The following is a 24,752-nucleotide window of genomic DNA, read 5'->3' as shown; positions in this document are numbered from 1 at the left end:
TTATATTTACTATAAATAATACTGTACAGATAACATAAAAGCTACGTTTTAAAAAACTTTGATAGGAATGGAAATTCTTACCTCAATTCTATGAGGGATTTCTCTGTAGTTTCAATTTGTCTTTGCTTTGTCTCTGCTAATTCATTTAATTCATGAATTCTGTTTTGAAAATTTTCAATAATGTGAATGGTTTCATCTAGCCGACAGGAAACATCTGAATATTTTCCCTGGAAACAAAGAAGAAAATGTGTGAGAGTGTGTGTATATATATAGTGTGTAAAGTAGGGAGGGCTAGATTTCTAGATACTGTATTTTAAGTGCACAATTATGAGCAACGATGCATGAAACTGCATACCTGAAGATACAGAACTGTTTTCAGAAGTGATGTTGAAGCACTTAGTGCAATTGAAATAATTCTGTTTCTTTAAGGGCAAAATTTTACACATCTAAGTTATTGTTCCTCAACTTGTTGCACAACCTTGCTATTAATATTTGTATCCTCACAACTGCATATTGAATAATACCTTCTTCATTAACAGACACACACCTTCTTAATCTGTGCTCTCATATACGTAACAAACAGCTTCTAATAATTCTGTTGGCCTCTTCAAACAAACAACGGCTTGCATACGCAAAATCACCAATAGCAGGTGAAAGATAAACAAAACTTTTCACACATGGCCCAATTCTGTGCCCACTGATTTCAATGGATGCAGGATCAGGATCCTAGGTAGCAACTTTCACCTTAGGTTATCAAAATACTAACAAATGTTAATGGAGTCTTGCAACATCTCCATGAAGTTTGGTAGAAAATATTCTCCCAATTTTACTCAGTAAGAAACTAAGGCACAAAAAGTTAAAAGCACAATGTGTGCCTTAAAATAAGCAACTACTCCACACTTAGGCATGTATCGAAGAAGAGTCCTAATTTTCAGGGGTACTGAGCAACGGTAGCTTCTAATGGCTTCGATGGGAGCTGTATGTGCTCAGTACCTTTGGATATCAGTATATTTATTTAATTGTGTAAAGATACAGGTGCCTTTAGACATAGGTCAAAATTTTCAGACAAGAACTGTTTGTAGGGTACTTGTTCCATATTACAGGCAGTGGGACAACTGAGAGTAAAAAATAAAAATCCTGAACTACAGTCCTCTTTTCTAATCCATAGATACATTGCCTCTCAAATGCATACTGAGACCAAATTATTTAAACTTAAAATAGGAACAACTGTTTTTCACAAAATACTTGTAATTCACCATAGATATTAAAGTATGTCTTGATTTTCATATCTCCATTGTATCCAAGCAGTATGGCAAAGACTATTTGGCTTTTAGTTACACAGTTGGTGAAGAATCAGATGAAATGCAATGGCCCCTTCTCATTTCACAGGTGACAACCAGATGGATGAAGAAAATTAAAAAAGGCTCATGACGCAAGCAAACAATACCGCTAATACCCACAGTATAATCAGGACTGCAATTTCCCCAGAACCAATACACCAAAAGAAGAGAGCTATAGAACAACAATAAGCAGGTGGGAGGCTGGAGCTACTTTAACAGAAACCCATTTTACATGTAGGGAAAAATTACAAAGAGTAGCTCTAGTAATCCATACTAATGGACTCTAAATAGCAATAAGAAAAGGAGGACTTGTGGCACCTTAGAGACTAACAAATTTATTTGAGCATAAACTTTCGTGAGCTACAGCTCACTTCAGCTCAACAATGCATCTGATGAAGTGAGCTGTAGCTCACGAAAGTTTATGCTCAAATAAATTTGTTAGTCTCTAAGGTGCTACAAGTCCTCCTTTTCTTTTTGCGGATACAGACTAACACGGCTGCTACTCTGAAACCTGTCTAAATAGCAATGTAAATGAGCTGAATTTAAGGAGGAGAAAACATACCTCTTGATCTCACACACAAACACACACACGGGCGGCAGGTTTGTATAATTTTTGGTGGTGCCCAGAACCTGCCCCTGCCCAAACTCTGCCCCCGCACCTGCTCAAGACTCTGGGAGGGAGTTTGGGTGGGGGAGGAGGTCTGGGGTGCAGGCCCTAGGCTGGGGCAGGGGATTGGGATGCAGACTCTGGGAGGGAGTTTGGGGGTGGGAGGGGGTGCAGGGGTGAGGGCTGTGGCTGCAGATGAGGGGTTTGGGGTGTGGGAGGGGCTCAGGGTGACAGTAGGGGTGTAGGGGTGAGGGCTCTGTCGGGGCTGGGAATGAGGGGGTTGGGATGTGGGAGGGGCTCAGGGTGAGAGTAGGAGTGTGGGGGTGAGGGCTCTGTCTGGGGCTGGGGGGGTTGGGGTGTTAGAGAGGCTCAGGGCTGGGGCAGAGGGTTGGAGTGAAGGGGGATGAGGGCTCTGACTGGGACTGGGGATAAGGTGTTGGGGGTGCTTGAGGGGCTCAGGGCTCAGGCAGAGGGTTAGAGTGTGGGGGGGATGAGGGCTCTGGCTGGGGCTGGAGATGAGGGGTTTGTGGTGTTGGAGGGGGCTCAGGGCTGGGGCAGAGGGTTGAGGGTGTGTGGGGGGATGCAAGCTCTGGCTGGGGGTGTGGGCTCTGGGGTGGGGCAGGGCTGGGGATGCATCTGAGGTGCAGGCAGGCTGCTCCGGGACAGGGGCCAGAGAGGAGGACTCCCTCCAGCCTTTTCCCTGCCAGCAGCAGCGAGCTCTGGGGGAGGAGCCCCCCTTTCCCACCCCCCCCCAGCAGCACACTCACCCCCACCACTGTCACTGCATGTGCTCCTAGGACCTCTCTCAGGTCCAGGAATCTCCCTCATGGTGGGTGCCGGGAGTGCTGCGTGCACCTCCTCCCCTGCTGTTGCCCCTGACTGTAGCCTCACTGGGGGTGAGGGATGGGGCTGCCCCTTGCCCAGCATGGGGCAGGAGCTGTGACTGCCGGTGGGGGGGCCTCCTGTACTGGTGGAGGGGTCACACTGGAAAAGGGAAGGGTTGGAGGTGGAAGGGCAGGCTCAGACTCAGTCTGCCCTGGCAGTCGAGTTGGGGGGCACTAGGACCCTGCAGCAGAAGTTGATGCAGGGGGACATCATGGAGCTGCACCTCAGAGGCAGGGATGCTCTGCTCCGGTGCGTGGGGGCAGAAAGAGGAGGCCAGGGGACTCTCGTGGGGGGGGCAGGTGGGGCCGAGGGTGACACCCAGCCCCAATTATTGGTGGAACTGGGCCCCGGGCTCTGAATATTGCTGGTGCCAAGGCACCACGTGGAGATATAACTCACCGCCTATGCACACACACACACAAAGAATTACAGCCCTTATAAAGCATCGCAGAAAAGTGCACCAGCAAACACATTAATACCCAAACTACAGTGGTTAGCAAACGAGCGCATGCACTTACAAGTAATCGGCTTCACAAATCTCTTTTTCAGATGCTTTCCCCCTTCTGTCCAGGTGACAGCCTGACACTTGGTCTGATGGACTTTTACTCTTAGAGGAAAAAGACCCCCCATCTTGGATATATGCCTCAAAGGTAACTGAAAGAATCCATCCACAAATCAAATCTTCATAAGGTACTTTGCCTCTAAGCGTACATCTACACTTTGAGCTGGAGGGATAATTTTCAACTCAGGTAGACGCACAAACATGTGATTGAGCTAGAATGCTAAAAACAAAGTGTAGCTGTGGCAGAGTGGGAGGTGGGACAGGCAAGCTGCCCAACTAAGTACCTAGGGTCCTGGGAGGGATTGTACTCAAGGTGACTAGCCCATCCCACAGCCTTACTGCACTTCTAATCAAAGCTAGTGTGCATTCGTGTATCCAAGCAGGAAATTACACCTCCAGCTCCAAGTGTACAGGGAGTGATGCTCCAGAACAGATATGGAGACAATCAGGTGATCTTGTCAAACAAACCTGATTTCATTCTTTTATGACAGGGGTCGGCAACCTTCCACATGCGGCCCATAAGGGTAATCTGCTGGTGGGCCACAGACAGTTTGTTTACATTAGCTGTCCGCAGGCACGACCCCCAACAGCTACCGCGGTTCACCGTTCCCAAACAATGGGAACTGCGGGAAGTGGCGTTCTACAGGGATCAGCCAACGCTATTCAAAATTTTTATCTATGATCTAGAAGTAAATATAAAATCATTGCTGATTTTAGGGGATATTGTCCATACTTGTTAAACTTCCTTTCTTCATTAATTTCTATACCAAGTCACTTGCTTGGGTATAGTTCTTCCCTGCTAGCAAATTGAGAAACAAATAACTAAGTTTTTGACACATTATCCTTCTCTCCCCAGTATACACTGAAACGGCTTACCATCTCAGAACTCAGCTGTGACTTAGAAAGCAATTCTGGTAAAAAGAATGACCTTGAACAATTGTAAAACCAACAGGAAACTATAAAAGGACATTGTATTAATCTTTCCAAGGTGGCGGCCTGGATTGGTATCTCAAAGAAAATAAATTTTCTTACTTTTCTTCTTCAACCAGTCTAATTGCTTGGGACCTCCTACAGCAATAAAAAAATCATACAGGAGGAAGGGATGAATGTCTAACAGCTGCCAGCCGCATCTTTCTGACAAAGGCTGCATCCAATTATGTTTGTACAACACATGGAGAGCTCTTGGTGAATATGAGAATTGATGTCTAGGTGGCTGCCTTGTAGATTTCCATGAAACACCTCCAATCTCTCTTCCCACAAAGACTCCATCCATGTGGTAATGCAGGCTTGAAATACATGCTTTCTTCTCAATCCATTCTGAAACTATTTGGAAGCTGCCTGAACTTTCCTAAATTAGGATATTGATGCAATATGAATAACCACTCTGAATCTCTCAGTTCTTAGCAAAGATAAATTCAGACAGCTGTTAATGTCCAGGCAATGTAGCTTACCCTACTTGGAATTTTGTGGATTAAGACAAAAGAGTGGGAAAGGCTACTTCCTTGTGCAAATGACATACAGGAAAACCTTTCAGGAAAGGATCCTTATCCTGGTAGACCCTGTATCTAGCAGGAGAAGGCATGAAGTTCCTTGAATCTTCTGGCAAAAGAGAACTGCCATTGGAAACAGGACCTTAAGGTACAGTCAACAGAAAGAAAGGACAGTCGTATGGTTAAGTCACTGGACCGTGTAACAAACTGGCCTTCTCCCCAGCTCCCAAAAGACCCACTGACACAACCACTCTCTTTCCAGGTAGTTTTATTTTCCAACACAGGCAAAACAAACAAAAAACAGCCTACCTCGTGGTTTTTTTCCCTCCCTTTACCTCTCACAGGAACTTCCTGCTTCTTGCAATTCCCGAGCTCTGACTCTCTTCCCTCTAGACCCAGGTGCCCTGTTTTAACCCTAATGGGGTCAGTTAACGAGGCACAGGTTGCACTGGCCCTGCTCCCTCTTAAATGTCACCCTGGTAATCTCCTCCCTCCTTGAAGACCTTGCCCACACTTAGGGCAAGCCTTACAGTCCATACCTTCACCATGACACAGTCAATACAGCCTCATTGTCTTCTCTAGGACTTCGAGGACCCGCATGCTGAAGGTCTAATTCTCCCTCAAGCAGATTAAACACCAGAAAGAGGCAACCTCTCTCTTCCTGAATCACCAGCTGCTCTCTTTCTCATCTGTAGCATGCATTCTGCAGCTACCAGTTGTTCTGACAGTCACCCAGTCCTCATGATGGGAGCCATAAAACTGTCCCTTGACTCCCCCTCTTCAAAGGGCCACTACTTTCACCCCGGCCTCTTATCTGCATGCTAACAAGGTCCATCTGGGTCCCCACTGGGCATCCATTGCGCACTCTTGAGTCTGTGCCATGAGCTCCTGTTCCCTGACAGTCTTCTCAATCTGAAGTATGGCCAATGTCTGCTCCAGCATCAAGCACTGCTGTTTTCCACACTCTAACTCCACTCTAGACTATGCTAATTCTTGTTCAGGTTTTATTGTCTGATTGATGATCTTCTGCTGGGAGGTTTCCTCCAGCTCTTGTCAATTCTCTTTTAAGATGTTCCAATAAGCTCTGAAGATGACTGAAGGCTTCCTCTCAGCCCCTATCAGTTGTTTCATGCAATCTTCAGCTCTCTCCACCCCTTTTCTGATCAACCATTGGTTTTCTGTACCCTACACTGCTGCTCTGGATTCATGACACCTTAACTCTGTATCAGGGCTGGGAAACCCAACCAGTCTCTTCCCAAAATCATCAGTCTCAGAAGATCCTTCAGTACCCTAATATGTAGTTGACCTCTCTGCTCCTGTACTCCCAACTCAACCCCTGCTGTGGGGTAGATCCAGATCTCACCTTGCATACCTGACACATCTCTGGGTAGATTCCAGTCCATCTTCTCTGACAATACCACATTTCCCCAGACAAGGGTGCACCCACAATCTGAGTCCATAAGACCTTCTACCGACACTCCTCCCAGCCTGACTAGTACCATGTACAAGTGAACCTTAGTGCCATTAAGAGTAGACCCTAGACCATAAGCCTGGCTGTAAAGCAACACAGGTAATTGCACTCCATTATTGTGCATTCTCACCTAATATCCAGACTTGCCACATCTGAAGCACACAATGGGACTTACCCAGCCAACCCCAAAAGCACTTCCTCAGACTGGGGCCCTGGTAGGTCCTGTGCATCCCCGTGTTTTGGGTTACTCAGGACCCTCTCCCACTAAGAGTTTCCTGGTGACTACCCAGATCGGGGTAGCCCCTTGTCTGATCTCCCCTAGTAGGCCATTCCTAGTTTGCTACACAGTTCAGGCTGCCCGGCTTCTTCAGTTTCAAAGAAGGCTTCTGTCCTTTCAACTGCCTCACCTACTGATGCAGGTTAGTATTGCCTTACCCATCTCTGTGCTTCTATGGGTGGGACCTTCAAGAACTTCTCCAGGACCACTTGGTCCATGATTTTCTCTATGGAGCTAGTCTCTAGGCATAACCACCAAGCAGCAAGATCCCATAATATTGGAGCCACTACCCATTGTTGTGCCCCACACTGGAATAGTTCGGTCCAGTATGCCTCTGGAGTCAGTCCCAGTCTATCCAAAACCTTCTCCACAGGATAGGAGTTCACCTGCTCATTTCTCACAACTTGGTAGGCTACCTGTGCCGAACCCACCAGGAATAGGTGGGAATTGACTTGGGAAGCTGCCCAAGTCAATTCCCCCCAGCCTGCTGCACTTGTTATTTGCTCAAATGTGGAGGAAGGCCTCTTCACTCCTGTACCCAGCTTCGCCAGACCAGGGACCAGTTGGCCTGAGCTACCTCATCTCCAGTACCAGACACATTTCACAAGAATCCCTTGGCCCAACTGCTACTTTTGCTGCTGGACGTGGGCCTTTGCCACTGCTGCGGAAGGGCAAATCGTGCTTCTTGCCATTTCTGCAGGCTCACAACCAATTACAGAGTCATAGCTCTGTTGCTGCTGTTTCTGTTGCCACTGTTCCATTAACAGACATATGACCTCCTCCATTTTTCCTCATTGCTAAAACTGAGGTGTGTGCCAGTCAATGCTTGGAATCCAATTTCTTCCCTGTTCTAGGGGCCAATCACCTCCCCATATTCTCCACCAAAGGTCACAAGACAGGGCTTTCCCCCAAATTCTTAAGAATCCTCTGCCACGACCAGAGTCTCTTTCCAGGCTGTTTTATTTTCCAACACAGACAAAACAAACAAAAACAGTTCCTCAGCACACTCTGTGCTACAGCTCCCAGGGGTTCTTCCCCTTCTGTCTCTCACAGGATCTTCCTGCTACTCTTCCTTCTTGCAGCTCTGACTCAACAGATCTCTCCTTCATCTAGGCCCAGGTACCCTCTTTTAATCCTAAGTGGCGGTCTGCTAACCAGGCATAGGGTGCACTGGTCCTGCTCCTTCTTAAAGGACAGACAAGGACTCCGACAGACAAGGACTCAGAAGATCCAGATTCCATTACCAGTTCTGCCACAGACTTCTACTGTTGTCCTTAGACAAATCAAAATGAAGCTGGAATTAGAGTGGGGAGAAAATTAAGACGGCAACTCACGATTGATATGACGTTCATCGCATGAACTCTAGTGTTAAACAAACTTTGGGAAACTACCAGAAACATTTTCACAACTTGTAAACTTTTCAAAGCAATTTTCCTGGACTATAATACAAAGAAAAAAATTAAAAAATTATGAACATCAGAGTAGTGTCTGCCAGTTTTACCCACTTACAGATGGATATTGCTGGGGAATAAATTATAATAAGGAGCTTTGAAGAAAACGTAACCTTAACTGGTAATGTAGAAAAGCGCAAACTTTAAACAGAACTAGTGGCTGAAAGTCTGTGCTGTTGCATAGGTGTAATTCTTCAGGTCACATGTGCAACAACAAAAAATCAAAATGGCTGAGAACTTAGAAACTGGATGGTGAGAGACCATGAATTCCACTGATGACTGAACTTGGTAATATTCGAACAAAAAGAGCTTTCAACCGTGCTTATAGCTGTTTCCATTGCTTTAGACTGACTCAACAGACATTCTAGTCATCATAATTCCGTTTGGGAGTTTTGTGTGCAGCAGTTGATCTAGCCCCTCTGGGTTTGGCTCTTACCCCAGAATGTGGGAGTTCACATGGAAATGGAGCCCCACACAACATTTCCACTGTGGGGGCACTGCAGCCCCCAACCCTGGCCCCCACCCCAGTTCTACTGCCCCTGCTATGGATCACCACAAGGTTGATCCCCTTTATTTACCCCAGGGACTTCTCAGATTTGGAACTCTGATATCTGGGGAAGAAACACATGAACCACGCAGGTCTCCAGTTTTATACATTTTATTAGCTAAAATTAAAAACTAAGCAAAACCATAAAACAAAACATATAAACATATCAAATTTGAATAAAATGGATTATCACATTAATCTGATTATCAGGTTAATTAAACCATATCAAATAAACTAACAATTCCTTGGAAGATTTTAATTATTTGAGAAGGTAGTAATCTTGTTTAGCTATTAGCCTCAAAACCAACAGGACATTATTAATTACAATGCCAATCAGATTTATATTCCAGCCAAACAGCTGATACAGGGAGTGTCAAATCACACCCTGGATGATGCTAATGATGAGACTACAGCTCCACGCCAATTAAGGCAGTCTGCTCAAATTACTGGTGGTTAGGTAACAGTCAATCTTTCCCCACCCTGCCCTCTCACGTCCCTGAAAAAACACCATAGGGTTCAATGAACCATTCCAACACAATTGAAGATTGCACAGCTTGTTACATACGATATACAAATGACAAATTTAGGTGAAAGCAATAAGATTTCTCAGGATTAAACACACAGTTCCTCCTTCATTAAAAATGTGTGTGTGATCTTTTACACAACAAGCTTATTTAACTTAGGGTTGTTTTAGATATTTGAGGAACAATTTTATAGGCAGAGTTCTCATATTCTGTGACTTCTATCCACATGTACACTCACTATCAGCCATCTGCTGGAGTTATGCAACAAGTGCAAGAATGCTGAGGTAGAGGCATCCCTTTACTAATAAAAATTAGAAAAGAAAACAAAACTGAAAAGGTTGAGAATATATTTCTTAAAGGAACCATTTTTTAAATTAATTTTAGTACAGACTAATTAATTATCTTACTTGCAAATAAATCAGAAAATTCATTCTATACATAAAAAGAGTAAGTGCTGTAAATTTGAGGTGCATATGCTGTATTTTTCATACATAATAAAGAGGTTAAATTCCTATGTCAAGTGCAAATGAGAACTCAGCCTTAACTATGGAGTCATGACCAGCTGCTTCATAACGTTGAGTACGCCACACATTACAAATACACTATTTTAGGAGTGTTTTAGAGATTTTTGTAAAAATGTGATAGGACTATTTTTCATATCCCTCCACTAACAAAGCCAACTCCCTCAGTTAACATGAGATGGCACTGTACAGGACTCAGAAGGAGCCACTGAAACCTCTAAAAATTACTCAAAATAGCTTTTCTTTTCCATAAAAATAACACAACTTTAATTATCATACATTGTGCCCTGCGAGGCTAGAAATAGAGTTGGCTTGGTTGGAAAGAAGAGGTTACTCACTTTGTGCCGTAACTGGAGTTCTTTAATATGTGTCCCTATGGGTGCTCCACTTCAGGTGCACACGTGCCCCCATTTGCCTTTGATCGGATATTTTTGGCAGCAGTGTCTCTTTGGTCCATGCCTGTGCTTGCATATCCTCGTGCCCCACACATCCTCATGTGCTGCACCAAAGATCTATAGGGCGGTGCAGGTGAACCACCCTCAGTTTCCTCTCTACCACAAAATCCTGCAGAGGGGAAGGAGAACGGATAGTTGGGCACCCATAGGGACACACATCTCAACAACCTCCAGTTACTGCACAAGGTGAGTAACCTCTCCATCTTCCATAAGTATTGTCCTAATGGGTGTTCCACTTCAGGTGACTCTGAAGCAGTATCTCCACAGGGAGGTGGGTGCTTCCGAACAGAGTAATACTGAAGACAGAACTGCATTGCCAACTACAGCATCTGATCTAGAGGCATGAACCACATCATATTGGGTGGAGAAAGTATGTACTGAAGTTCAAATTGCAGCTCTACAAATTGCAGCAACTGGGACATCTTTGAGTAATGACACAGAAGTAGACTGAGACAAGGAAGCTGAATGTTGGCACAGTCATAATATGAAATAATACATTCAGAGATCCATCTCAAGAGTCTCTGGGTGGAGACTGTGGATCCTTTAGATCTGTCCCCATTTGAAACAAACAACCTGGGAGACTTTTTGAATGATCTTTATCAAACATTCTTCTTTATCAAGATCTTTATCAAGCATTCTTAAAACTACAATACCCACCTGGGGAAGTGAGGAAACAAATTAACAGAGTGAGACAGGTACCCAGAAGTCACCTACTACAGGACAGGTCCAACAAGGAAAATAACAGAACACCACTTGCCATCGCATACAGCCCCCAGCTAAAACCTCTCCAGCACATCATCAATGATCTACAACCTATCCTGGAAAATGATCCCTCACTCTCACAGACCTTGGGAGGCAGACCAGTCCTTGCTTACAGACAGCCCCACAACCTGAAGCAAATACTCACCAGCAACTACACACCACACCACAGAAACACTAAACCGGGAACTAATCCCTGTAACAAACCCTGTTGCCTACTCTGTCCCCATATCTACGCTAGCAACAACATCAGAGGACCCAACCACATCAGCCACACCATCAGGGGCTCATTCACCTGCACATCTACTAATGTGATATATGCCATCATGTGCCAGCAATGCCCCTCTGCCACATACATTGGCCAAACCAAACAGTCTCTATGTAAAAGAATAAATGGACACAAATCAGACATCAGGAATGGTAACCTATAAAAGCCAGTAGGAGAACACTTAAATCTCCCTAGACAGTCAACAACAGATTTAAAAGTAGCCATCCTTCAACAACAAAAAAATTCAAAAACAGACTTCAAAGAGAAACTGCAGAGCTACAATTCATTTGCAAATTTAACACCATTTATTTGGGCTTGAATAGGAACTGGGAGTGGCTGGATCACTACAAAAGCAATTTTCCCACTCTTGATATTGACACCTCCTCCTCGATTATTGGAAGTGGACCACATCCACCCTGATTGAATTGGCCCCATCAACACTGGTTCTCCACTTGTAAGGTAACTCCCTTCTCTTCATGTGTCAGTATATTTATGCCTGCATCTGTAATTTTCACTCAATGCATCTGAAGAAGTGGGTTTTTTACCCACGAAAGTTTATGCCCAAATAAATCTGTTAGTCTTTAAGGTGCCACCAGACTCCTCGTTGTTTTTGTGGATATAGACTAACACGGTTACCCTTCTGATACTTGATTTCTGAATGGTTTGCTTCTGTCCAAACAACAGGCTAATGCCCTCCTGACGTCCAAGGTATGGAAGACAGCTTCCTGCCTAGTCTGATGTGGTTTCAGAAAAAAAATGGAAGATGAATATTCTGGTTAATATAAAAGTCAGAAGACACTTTATGTAGAAACTTGAGGTGTGGTTGTAATGAAACCTTTTCCTTGAAAAACACTGGGAGGGTTTGCCATTAAAATCCTCAATTCTCCGCCTTTCTAGGCAGAAGTGATGGCCACCAAGAAAGTTGTTTCCATGGACAGGTGAAGCACCAAACACATAGCTACTGGCTCAAAGGAGTATTTCACAAGGTAATTAAGGACAAGGTTCAAGTCCCATACTGGAGTAGGTTCTATGATCTGTGGAAAAAGATTAATCAGTCCTCTGAGGAAACTTGACATTGTGGGGCAAGCAAAAATTGAAAAACCTTCCACAGACAAGCAAAAGGCTGTTTTGGCTGTGATGGGGTCCCCAGTGCGCAACCTGGGACTGCTGAGCCCTCCAAACCAACCAGCCTAGGTTGCCTCTCACATTGTGATGCTGATGTCAAGCTACCGCCTCTGTCAGGCACTGCACTTATACAGACATCCACAGGCAAGGACACACCCAGCTGAGTTACATGAATCATCTTCCAGTCACTCATGAACCATCAATAGGGATGATCCAGCTAATTCCCCCCAGTTCCCCAGTCTTGCACCTCAGAACTGTACCATCTTGCACTGGTTAGAAACCTGGTCTGTGTAAATTCATTACCTAGTTCACCACTTCGTCAAAGGGAAGTGGACAAGCACCAGCCTTTGTAACCTGAGCAGATTTCCCAAGTACTTTAGACAAACTCACTGGTAAGGATAAAATGTTAAAATAAGTTTATTAACTAGAGAAAGATAGATTTTAGGTAATTATAAGTGGTAGGCATAAAGGTCAGAGATAGCTACATTAAGAAAATAAAAGCAAACACATTCTAAATCCTAAACTTTTAGTCTAAGCAAGAGTTGAATCAAACAGCTTTTCTCACCCTGCAAGATGGTACAAGGAGGTTACAGTTCCTCAATTCAAGGGACTACCTTCCAGCCTGGGACCAAACTTTCCCAGTTCAATGTCTTTTTCTTGCAGACATTCTTCTAGGTGCTGAGATGAGGGGGAAGAGAGGCCTAGCGATGATGTCACTGTCTCTCTTTTATACTTTCTTCCAGCTACTAGAAAGATCCTTACTGTGATGTGGTTAGCCCGCCCCTCCTGGTGTACGTGCCTTCTCCAAGAAACCACAGGAAGAATGGACTGTGTGTTGATGAGCCATTGATGACCACCTGGCTAGTGATGGCTACTCTTTTGTTGTAACTGAAAGGCTAGCCGTGGGCTTTCCCAACCTCACAACATATTTCAGTAACATAGAATCATAGAATATCAGGGTTGGAAGGGACCTCAGGAGATCATCTAGTCCAACCCCCTGCTCAAAGCAGGACCAATCCCCAACTAAATCCTTATATATAGCAATACTTCATAACTTCACACACAATGATAGCACATATAATTCAACATGATATTAATGTTCAACAGATTAAGACTTTTTAAATGATATAGCACAAGGCATACTTTGTACAAAACACATCATAATAATATCACAGTGGTGAATATGTGAGTTCCAGGGTACTACTTTGAGGTACAGAGTGTCACAATATCCACCAAATGAACCATGATGGAACTCATAGTGAGACCTGATCTTTTTAATTCTAGCAGGTAGCCCAGGATGGTGGAGAGAGAAGAGGGAACAAGAGAGAATTAATGACAGGTACACCACTGGTGAAATCACTTCCATTTCTGAAGGCAAGTATTTATCACAGATATCTTTCTGCTGTTTAACAACACCTGCTGTACCTCTGTTGAACAGGAAGTCTCTATACCAGAGAACCATCTAGGAGCCGCACCTGGAGTCACAGAACTTCCAATTTGGGATGAAGCATCTAAGTATCCTGAGACAACAGGCAGCAACTGACTGGAATGTTCAGTGGTGGACGAGAAGCAAGTCGAATCAATGAAGGATACCAAATGTGTCTCAGCCAAGTAAGTGCAATCAATATGATCTTATCCTTGTCTTGCTTGACCATGCTGAGAAATTTTACGAGCAACAGCATTGGTGGATAAGTGTAAAGAAGACTCCTTACCCATGAAATAAGGAAGGCATCTCCTAGTGACTGAGGATCAAGTCCCCCTCTTGAGTAATATTACTTGCACTTTGTGTTGGTGATGGTGGCAAAAAGTTACACTTCTGAAATCTCCCAGGTTAGAAATATGCTGTTGATGACTTGTGAATCCAACTCTGGGAGAAGTGTCTGCTGAGTTCGTCAGCCGTGGTGTTCTGTATACCCAGGAGGTAAGAAGCGGAGATGACTACCTGGTTGGCTATGCACCAATTCTTGAGTTTTATCACCTAAGCACATAGTGAGGGGGAGCACGCCCTTCCCTGACAATTGATGTAGAACATGCAGACTAGGTTGTCTGTTGCAATCTTGAAAGATTTGGCTCAGACCAGCGGAAAGAAGTGAGTGCAAGCATTCCTGACTGCTCTCAACTACAGATAATTGATGTTCAGAAGACTCTCATGGGGAGACCATTTGCCTTAGATGGTGTGTGGTCTCAGATGCGCTCCCCATCCCAGCGGGATGCATCTGATGTAATAACGATGGTAGAAAGAGCTTGAACTAAAGGAATGAAATGAACTCCCATACAGGATTCTTCCACCAACTGATTGAGTCCAGAACCTGATAGGGAACAGACACCTGCATGTCCAGACTGTGCTTGTTCACTATATAAACTGTCCTGAACTATCCCAGGAAACACAGGAGATTTAATGGTGTGTTGGGCTATGAAGATACAAGCTGCCATATGACCTAATAGCTGAAGACAATTTCTTGACGACGTTTGAGAACTTAATTGAATTCTTGCAATATGATTTTCAAGTGGGTGAACTTGTCCACAAGTAGGTAAACTCTGGCTATTGCACCATTTGGAAAAGTTCCTATAAAATCTATCCACTGAACTGGGGTCAAAACAGACTTTTCGAGATTGTGTTGAAAGCCTAAACTGTGGAACAGAGACCTTGTCATTGGTTAAGATTGACCTCTGAGAAGCCAATCATTGAGATGAGGGAAAGCAACTATACCTAGTCAACGTAGGTGGGCAACTACAGCTGCCATTATCTTTGAGAATACTCTTGGGCAGAGAAGAGTCCGAAGGGGAGCACATGGTATCGGAAGTGATTGTGGTTGACTGTAAAATGAAGAAACTTCTTGTGACAAGGGTGAATTGTGACATGAAAATATAAATCCTGAAGGTTGAAAGTCACAAACAAATCCCCAGAATCTAAGGAGCAAATTATAGCTGCAAGGGTCACCATCCTGAATTTCTGCTATTTCACATAATTGTTTGGAATCTGACATATAATATAAGCCTCCATCCTCCATTCTTTTTAGGGAACAAAAAAATACTTGTAACAGAACCCCTTTCCCCTGTACTGGACTGGAATTGGTTCTATAGCTCCTAAGCATAGAAGGGAAGTGACTTCCTGTCTCACCTACTGATTGTGAGATGGGTCGCTGAAAAGGGATGGGGAAGGGGGCTGGGATGGAGGGATGGAAATGAAATAGTTTGAATAATTGATATTACGACCTCCAAAAACTCATTTGTCGGATGTTATTCTCTCCAATGCAGGTTGAAAGGGGGAGAGGTGTTATCCAAAGGTGGGGAGGAGGATAGGATAGCAGAGCTGTAGATTCTTGTGGAATGGATGATCTGGACTCTTGACCGAGTCATCAAAACTGGCACTTGGACAAAACAGAGGGCTGGGATGAGGCAGCTGTTGCAGTTTGTAGCTTCTTTTTAGAGAACCTAAGACTCTTGGCAGGTGGTTCAGAAGGTCTATGGAAACTAGAGAAAGAAATTGGGCAAAATCTCTGAGTTGTCTGAGACCTGCTGAATTTTCTTTTATTTGCAAGTATATAAATCCCAAGGGATCTATGTGTGGCCCTCAAATCTTTTAAAGCATGAAGAATGTCATTGGTAGACTCAGCAAACAATTTGAGACCATCAAAAAGCAAGTCCTCAACAGTACTTTGCACCTCTTATGGAAGCTGCACAAGTGAAGCCATGAAGCTTGTTGCATCACAATCACAGTGGAAATGGACTGACTGTGCTGCAGTATCATCTGAATCTAAGGAGGCCGAGAATGATGTTTCCACTAAGAGTTGCCCCTCATTTATGATGGCTTTAAATTGCTTGTGGTGCTCCTCTGGCAACAGCTCAATAAAGGTGTTAAACTTATTATAATTCAGAAAGTCATACTTTCACATGAGTGCTTGTTGGTTAGCTATTCTGAATTGCAATGTTGCAGAGGAGTAACTCTTATGACCAAAGACGTTGAGTCGCTTCTGGTCTTTGTTGTAAGGGGTAGACTTAGCACTGTGTTGTCTACTGCACTCATTAACTGTCCACAACCAGGGAATTAGGTGTTGCATGTTAAAATAAAAACTCTGAGTCCTTGGCTGGAACAGAATCATTTTTTTGTCAGTATATTTACAGATGATCTTAGCAGGCTCTAGCAAAAAACCGGGAGGGCAACAAGAACGGAAATGTCCAGGAGTTTATGATAGGAATCCTGGACTCTTATAAAGGCATATGAAGCATAAGCAATGAGTTTCTTCAGCTCCTGGAACTGTCTAAGGTCATCTGCCATGGAAGGTGGTGGAGGCATTACAGCCTCATCTGGCTATGATGATGAAATATGTGTGTGAGGTGTTGCCTACTTGTCAGCCCTTACCTCCTGCTCCTCAAAGATCTCCTCTACTGGTCGGAGTGAAGACAGTGGAAAATGGTTCTGCCTATATTCCTTGAGTGTGTTTAGGGGCTCTTATGAACATTGTGGTGCCCACAGGGCATGGGAGGAAGCATCTTCCGTTGATCATACCAGCTAGACAAGGGTCAAAGTCATCTGTCCGCTCAGAATGGACAGGAGAATGTTGTCTCACAGAATAAGCAAGAGAACCCTGTACCAAAAACTCTCAGAAGAGTCATTGTCAACACACTCAAGGGGAGGTGATACTTGTTCACTCTGGATGGTCAAAGTCGGTATAGAAGGAGGCCCCAGTGAAAAATATGGAGTTGATAACCTGGAGGATCTCGGTGCAAACAGATGTCCGGTGCCAGTAATAGGGACTCTGGCTCATTCAAGACAAGAAGGTCCTTTGAATACTAAACTCTGCAGCACCAATGGTACGTAGGCATGAGTTAGATGGCCTCCACAGGATCCCGTTTTCGGTACCATGTTTTATATCTGTCTTGAGTTTGTGTGTGCTACGGACCCTGAGTGTTTGGTATCAGAATGTCCGGGGTCAGACTCCAGCACTACCAATGCAGAGCTATAGGATAATGGCATAGCTACTGAGGATACAAAAGTGTTTGATGTGATACAGCTCTGCACAGAACTTCTACTGGTATGGATAGGACTACCCAAAGACGAAGTCATCTTCAATACCATATCCTCTTTGGTGGTAGTATGACTCTTAGAGGACACTTTAGATATCCTCAGAGTACCGGAGACACAGGAAGCCTCAACAAAACTCCCTTTGGGAACTGAGGTCTCAAGAACATTTTTCTCAGGCAGCAACTGAGACATCTTAGAAGGAGATCTAGGACTCCTACTTTTCTTATCAGTACCCAGAGACTTAGAATATGAAGCTCCCTGTACTGTTGATATTGAGGCAGATGCTGGCTTCCCTGAGAATTTCAATGACCAAAACCCAGAGGTGGGTGGGGTAGCAGCAATAGTATCCCTTGAGGCTCTTAGTGACAAGGATCCTGAAGTTGATGGGGTACTAAGTGTGCTTAGAGGCCAGGGTGCAAGGCGGTTCTCAGAGCTCAGGTCAGAGACCAGTCTTAGGGCTTGCTCAATCACCAATAATTTGAATTTGATCTCTCTGATTTTTTTTTTTTTGAGATCTGCTTTTGAAGAAGGAGCAAGTCTTACACTTACTCGGGATATGGGTGTCCCCCAAACTGCAGAGGCACCAAGAAAGTTTGTCATTGACCAGGATAGCTGCCTGGCAGGAAAGACACTGCTTAGAGTCTGGGGATCCTCCCATACCACAGAAAACAAGTCCAAAACCACCCCTCAATAAGGAAAAAGGCTAATAAAAGGGGAACAACAATCCCAACAAACTAACTAACTAACTAAACTATACCAAGAACAGCCTGAGTAAAGAGGGCATTCTGAATGCTCCATCTCAGGCCAAGGGTTGTTCAGAAGGAACTGAGGGTGGTTGGCTCACACAGTCCCATATATTCTTGGCACGAGGATGTGCAGGGCACATGCGAAGGACGAACAGACACTGCTACTGAAAATCTCTGATCAAAGGTGCATGGAGGCACATGCGCACCTGAAGTGGAGCATCCATAGGGACACTATTCAAAGAAGAATCCCCTTTACAGCAGTCTAAAACTCCTCTTGCTAGCCCTCCAGAGCTATAAGACACCATATCAGACTAAGTTTGTAATATTTTTACATATAGAATTGCTGTTACTGACTCAAATCTCTGGAGAGGTCCTCACAGAACATAATGTGCTGCCCCATTCCACATTACATTCTGTGGCATACCCCTCCAACTGAAACATCACCTGAGTGGTGGATTAGGGGACAGCAGATAGTTGGACCCATCTGCAAAGGAAGTGTTAGCATAGGCAGGGAGTGCCCTGAAGAACAGTGCAGTCACTTGACCTCTGTATCAGTGTCTTTGCTGCTTTGGTAGATCTCAACCTCTGCACATTTGTTAAGAGGATGGAGACAAAAAACTTAGGGCAGGTGTACACTACAGCCGGGATCGACACTCTGAGATCGATCCACCGGCGGTCGAATTAGCGGGTCTAGTAAAGGCTCGCCAAATCGACTGCAGATCGTGTTCCAGTTGACCCCTGTACTCTACCCCCGACGAGAAGAGTAAGGTAAGTCAATGAGAGATTTTCTCCCATCGACCCCCCGCTGTGTAGACCCTGCGGTAACTCAACCTAAGGTATGTGAATAACATAGCTGGAGTTGTGTAGTGTAGGTCGACTTACCGTGGTAGTGTAGATATAGACTCTGTCTTCCCACCCCAAAGGGAGCAATCTGAAAGAATCAGCATTGAGTTTCCTGGTCCCTAACGTAATTTTTTCCTGTACAGGGGATGAATATTTCCCTACCAAAACTACAACATATACGAAATAAAAAGGCTACTACGGTTAAACCAAAAGCTTTTTCTCTTTGTTTACCTATAAACTGTATGACTCATCCTTGATAGTATGATATCTTACTTAGTTTTATATGCTACACAAATGAAAGGATAACAATAATAAAAAGAATCCTGAAAAGAAAATCCTTATTTCTTATACCTGCTTATAATCATATTTATATAAAATGTGGTGTTCAGTAATAAAATGCTAAATAATTCTCTTTGTGGATTATACAGTTTAGTAACTAATATAGAAGATATAAGCCATCATTTACAAGAAGATGCCATCTACTGAGCAAAAGTGTAATCAGCAGGCAATTTCTATTACAGCCAAAATCTTTTTCTTCCTTTATTGATTTTCTCCATTGCTTTCCTAAAGCCCCCCAAGCTATCTGAGCCAGTGTGGCAAATGAAGAAAACATAGGACTTCTCAATGACCCCAATATCAATTCTGCTTTGTACTTTACCCTGTCTCAAGGCTATGGGCCTGATAGGTTAGTTCAAGCAAGAGACAGAAAATAGTATATATAGTATGTACACACACACACAAATTCAGAGCAACTGAGTAGAAATTACAGGTTAACCTTTGGAATTAAGCCTAATAAATTCGCAGTTTTAAAACAACTTGCAGATATTACACTATTCACCTGTATATTAGCTAATTGATTCATCATGTAACTCTTTTTGTGCTCCAGTTGTTGTTCTGCTTGTTTCTTCTGTTCATCTAGTTTTTGCATCTTCTGATTCAGATTATAAAGTTTCTGGAAAATATATGCATAGACGGATGTGTTAGTATTCAAAAGTAATTGTCCTTTTCTTCTTTGGGAAATTATAAAACACATTAGCCATTAAATACTCTTTTTTAAAAGTTTCAATTTATAAGTTCATCTTTAGTTTCACTTAAACATTTTTTTTTATCTAGTTCACTTAGTAGCTACATTATATATTCATGTGTATACATTCAGAAACACTTCAAACTATATAAATAGCATTTTAAACACACACACACAGCTATGTTGATTCATATATTGTATTCTGTCATATAGAAAAATATCACTGTTTCACCACTGATTATAAGCAAACCCCTTTCCTCCCAATGGTTCTATGAGTTTATTTTGCCAGCTAACACATAGACTTTCTATGTTCAAAATAGAGAAACGAGGTGGGTGAGGTAAACATCTTTTATTGGACCAACATCTGTTGGTGAGAGACAAGCTTTTGAGCTTACCCAGAGCTGAAGAAGAGCTCTGGATAAGCTGAAAAGTTCTCTCTCACCAACAGAAGTTAGTCCAATAAAAGGTAGTACCTCACTCACATTGTCTCTCAGTGTAGTGGGGCGGTCACCCCGCTCCAGCCCTGAAGGGGTTAAAACAGCCCTGGGAAAGGGCTGCGCCGGGGAACCAATAGGGTAGGCTGATTTGGGAAGCAGCCACAGCTGGGGCCATGCCCCAGTCAGGCCACAGCTGGCCCTATATAAGGGCTCAGGGAGGAGCTGGGTCACAGTCTCTCTCTAGTGGTGGAAAGGGAAGGACTTAGCTGCCTGGGAGCTCAGGGTACAGGGAACAGAGCAGGGCTGGGAAAAGGCAAGAGGAGCTGGGGAGCTCCATCACGGTAAACCCCCAGGCTGCAGGCCTTGAGAAAGGCCAAAGCAGGTACTGGGGTTGCAAAGGTGCAGCCTGGGGTTAGGCAGAGGCAGCAGGTCCTAACCCCTTGCCAATGATGAGTGGCTATTACACTGCAGTCTGCCCCAGTGAGCGGGGGCTAGATGATGACTGGCAGTAGCCACTGAGGCAAGGTGGGTTTAGAGGGTTGGGGGTTCCCCTGGAAGGGGAGACCCAGAATAAGGGGGTACTGCTGGGGCAGAACTCCAAGGTAAAGGCACCGGGGTCCAGGAGGGACACAGGACCAGCAGCTGGCAAGACACTGGCCTGCAGAGGGTGCTCTGGGCTGGACAAGAGCTAATTCCCAGGATGACCAGCAGGAGGCGCCGCGCCAGTGAATCTTTACTTCGCTACATTCTAATATCCTGGGCCCAACACAGCTACAACACTGTTTTCAAAACGTGTGTTCTGAACGGCCTACATGAAAATAGCATAAGGGAGACAAGAAATACTTATGGTTTAGTGACTGTGAACTAACAAGGGAAATAGTACTTAGGAGAGCTACTAAGAAACGGTAAGAAGAGAAAGAATAGCATATTGGGATTTCTCATTTTTACATCATTCACTAATCCAGTGTATTATTAATTAATATATCCAGAAAATTAGTTTTTTTTTTCATATCTGCTGTACTAAACATATTTACATCATCGGTATAAGTGCAAACTATTAAATGATAGAAGTAGTTATTAACATATATAATGACTAGTAAAATTTGTAAATTACTCTATACATGTACAAAAATATACAATGATAAAGTTATTCAAAGTGTTTTCTTTGATAAATTATGAAATTATGTATCATATATAACAGCATTAAATATAGCATTCACATTCTGATTCACTTGCAATACTTTCAATTTTTAATCAAAGAGTTTAAGTTCTTCCATGAAATTACCAACATTTTTTGAATATTATTCAGATACAAACCTGCTTGTGCAAACATAGTTTCCAAGCTTTTAAGACTGAAACAAATATACAGCTAAAGACAAGGATATATAACTCATACCACACCCCTTGAGGCCTCCAGAAGACTAATGATGTGATCTTTGTCACATTGTTTCTACTAAATTTTACTTAGGGAAGGGCTAACAACATTAGTCACTGCCATTAACATGTTGTTTTGAAAATACTATTAGCTATTAGAAATATCTTTTTGTAGTTTTATGTAGCAGTTGTGACTCATTATACCTGCATCACAAATAAACTATCTCAATTATTTTAACATACTTTCAAAAAAAATTATTCTACATCTGAGAGATTGGGTAGTTTAAATATTGTAAGTAGTATTTCACAGGAGCTACACAGAGAAGAGAAAGAAAGGAAAAATTGAGTCCCCGTAGGAAGTGAAGGCAGAGAAAGAGGAGGGTCTAGACTGACAAGTCTGACTCAATAGTAAGAAAACTGAACTCAGAGTAAACTGTAGATGAGATTGCTTGGGAAAATTCTTCCAGCAGAGATGGAAGTCTTCACTAGCTTAACTGTGATTCTGCAAAAGAAGATTCATGTGAGCTGGAAGAAGTCATGGAAGTTTTCATACCTAGCTACCACCTCTCAGGGAGGTAGATTAACCACAGTGATGGGAAAACCCCTCCCGTCAACACAGGTAATGTCTACACTAAAGCACCGCTGTAGCATTTCAAATGTAGACAAGCCCTAAATTATTTTGCTGAGGATAATACATAGGCTATCAACAAACCCTGCAGAAACCTCTTCCTGAGTCTTAAAAAGAAAAGGAGTACTTGTGGCACCTTAGAGACTAACCAATTTATTTGAGCATAAGCTTTCGTGAGCTACAGCTCACTTCATTGGATGCAGGAGGAGGAGGAGAGAATCAATCTGAAAAAAACCAGGAAAAGAGAGACTTTGAGGCATGACTCATTGGGGGTTCTTGACCATCTTATCAAATTTGCTTCTTAGAAGATTTAGAACTAGAGAGAATGGAATTGCAGGTGGAAGATGTTCACTGTATCCTCTGTTTACCCCTGTGGCAAGAAAAATAAGGTTGCAGCTGAGTATACTAATGATTAAGGTGTCAGGTGAGTGTAAAGATGCTCAAAGGCTTGCTGATGAACTTGGTATAGCTTACTTTGGCTAATCTATGGGCCATTAGACAAAGTGTCTCACATTACATGAACCATTTTCTTATTGTCTTCATAAATGAATCTTATTTTGGGATAAACAAAGGTGAATAGCTCTTCTCATTTTTGATGGCCAGACGGAATCATCAGTTATTAATGATTCAAGACATACCTGTCACATATATCCCTTATACCCTGCATCAGTCCCCCTCCATTTTCAGTGCATACAGGTATAAAAGATAGAATAAGAAATGGTTGCATAAAAATAAAAGCGAAAAACACTTTCAAGAGGTTAAGCTTAACAAGACAAACTATAGCCTTTGTTCAAGGTAGTTTCCTTACCCATCTATCTTTCAGCAAAATGACTGATCACCCCGGGCATCCTCCCACAAAGTCCAAAGTGCTCGGTTCTTAGGTGAAAGATAACTCAGGGTTCTTTGCACCTCCCTTCTATAGCCCGTGCACCTTGAAATGGATTCTTCTGAAGATTACCCCTCAAAGTAAAGTACCTTCAAGCTGTGAGGAAAGTGACATGGAGTCTGGTGGTGAAAAAAGTTTCTTCCCCCACTGGTGTTTACTAAAATGCAAATTGATCTGTTTCCTGGAATCTCTTCACCCTGCTGAGATGCTGAGTGAATATCTCCTCCCCCTGTTTACCTTCTATGTACATTGCATTCCCATTGTCTCATTGTACCTTGCAAATACCTTCAAGGTGGCAGAACCACATTTCTTTGTCTGGGGTGGAGTAACTTTAGACTTTCCTGGCAGACACACCTTGATAACATAATTTCCAATATGTTTGTAATTTTGAATTTGTCTTCAGTCCATACATCACAAATAATATTAATGATTGGTATGTTATTAGCTTTCTATTAATATCTTACATGATACCTTCAAGGTTATGACATTAGTGAGTTGGGATACACTGAACTGGTCACTGAACTTACTACCAGATATCAATAAACCCCTTGCCTTCTTGCACTGGGATGCTGTTAGTGTCACAGAAAGAAAAGGACAAAGGGGAGGGAGAACCAGTGCCATATGACATGTCAATAACATCATTATTCACACTTAGGGACAATAAATTGGAATATTGATGGGTCCTGAACATAGAGAGTGATGTACTAGGTTCAAAGAAAATAAGGTGTTTCTTTTACTGCATTATGACAAGCTTATCAGCCACTAAATGGGGATGCTTGGAATTATGTGTTTCTATCTCAGTTCAGAACAATGCTATGGACCAAGTTTTCAGTTGGTTTGGCGTTGGCTGCTTGAATCTGAAATACTACGTCTTCCTGATTTTCAAATGACACTCACAATGTGGTATGCCACCAGTTTCCTTTTGCTTACTGATGTTTGTGTGTGCCTGTGCCTTCCCTGCCTGGTTGACCTGTATTGCTACTGCAGTCATGACCTTTCTCCCAAGGAGATACAACATCTTTGAGCCCTTGTCAGTCAGGGTGGTCTTCTAATGTTGTGACCTAGCCCTCTCCATAGCTGCCTGTACCAACAGAGAGTTGGGGACGGGATGGGAGAAAAGAAATTCAGCAAATTCAGAATTCTCTGTAGCCAAGAATCCTTCCCTCATGGCTATACAAGTGGCCAGGCTTTTGTGTACTGTATCTGCTGCATCCTCTGCAGCCTGAAGGAATGTTCTTGTCACTAACTTGCCCTCCTTTATGAAGGACTGAAACTGGGCTCTGTCCTCAGAAGGAAGTTTGTCCTTAAAGTCCACAAGCCTGGAACAGTAGTTAAAATCGTATTTTGCTAACAAGGCCTGATAGCTAGCAATATGGCCTGTAGAAGACAAGACCTTTCTCCCAAGGAGATACAACATCTTTGAGCCCTTGTCAGTCAGGATGGTCTTCTAATGTTGTGACCTAGCCCTCTCCATAGCTGCCTGTACTAACAGAGAGTTGGGGACAG

At 43.3% G+C, this 24,752-nt stretch overlaps 1 protein-coding gene across 2 annotated transcripts in view; it reads right to left on the bottom strand.

The window, feature by feature from the left end:
• Positions 1-24,752, bottom strand: part of CCDC178 (coiled-coil domain containing 178) — a 347,460-nt gene that overhangs the window by 201,735 nt on the left and 120,973 nt on the right. For both annotated transcript variants that reach the window (XM_037892683.2, XM_043539673.1), the window contains 2 exons: positions 19,736-19,849; positions 82-227 (listed from right to left, as the gene is read on the bottom strand). In XM_037892683.2, coding sequence (XP_037748611.2) covers positions 82-227; positions 19,736-19,849 — 260 coding nt within the window. The remainder of the gene's footprint in view (positions 1-81; positions 228-19,735; positions 19,850-24,752) is intronic.

The sequence above is a fragment of the Chelonia mydas genome, chromosome 2, assembly GCF_015237465.2.
Source record: "Chelonia mydas isolate rCheMyd1 chromosome 2, rCheMyd1.pri.v2, whole genome shotgun sequence".
NCBI lineage: Eukaryota > Metazoa > Chordata > Testudines > Cheloniidae > Chelonia > Chelonia mydas.
Note: the sequence above shows the minus strand (reverse complement) of the source record. Positions and strands in the feature narration are given on the sequence as shown.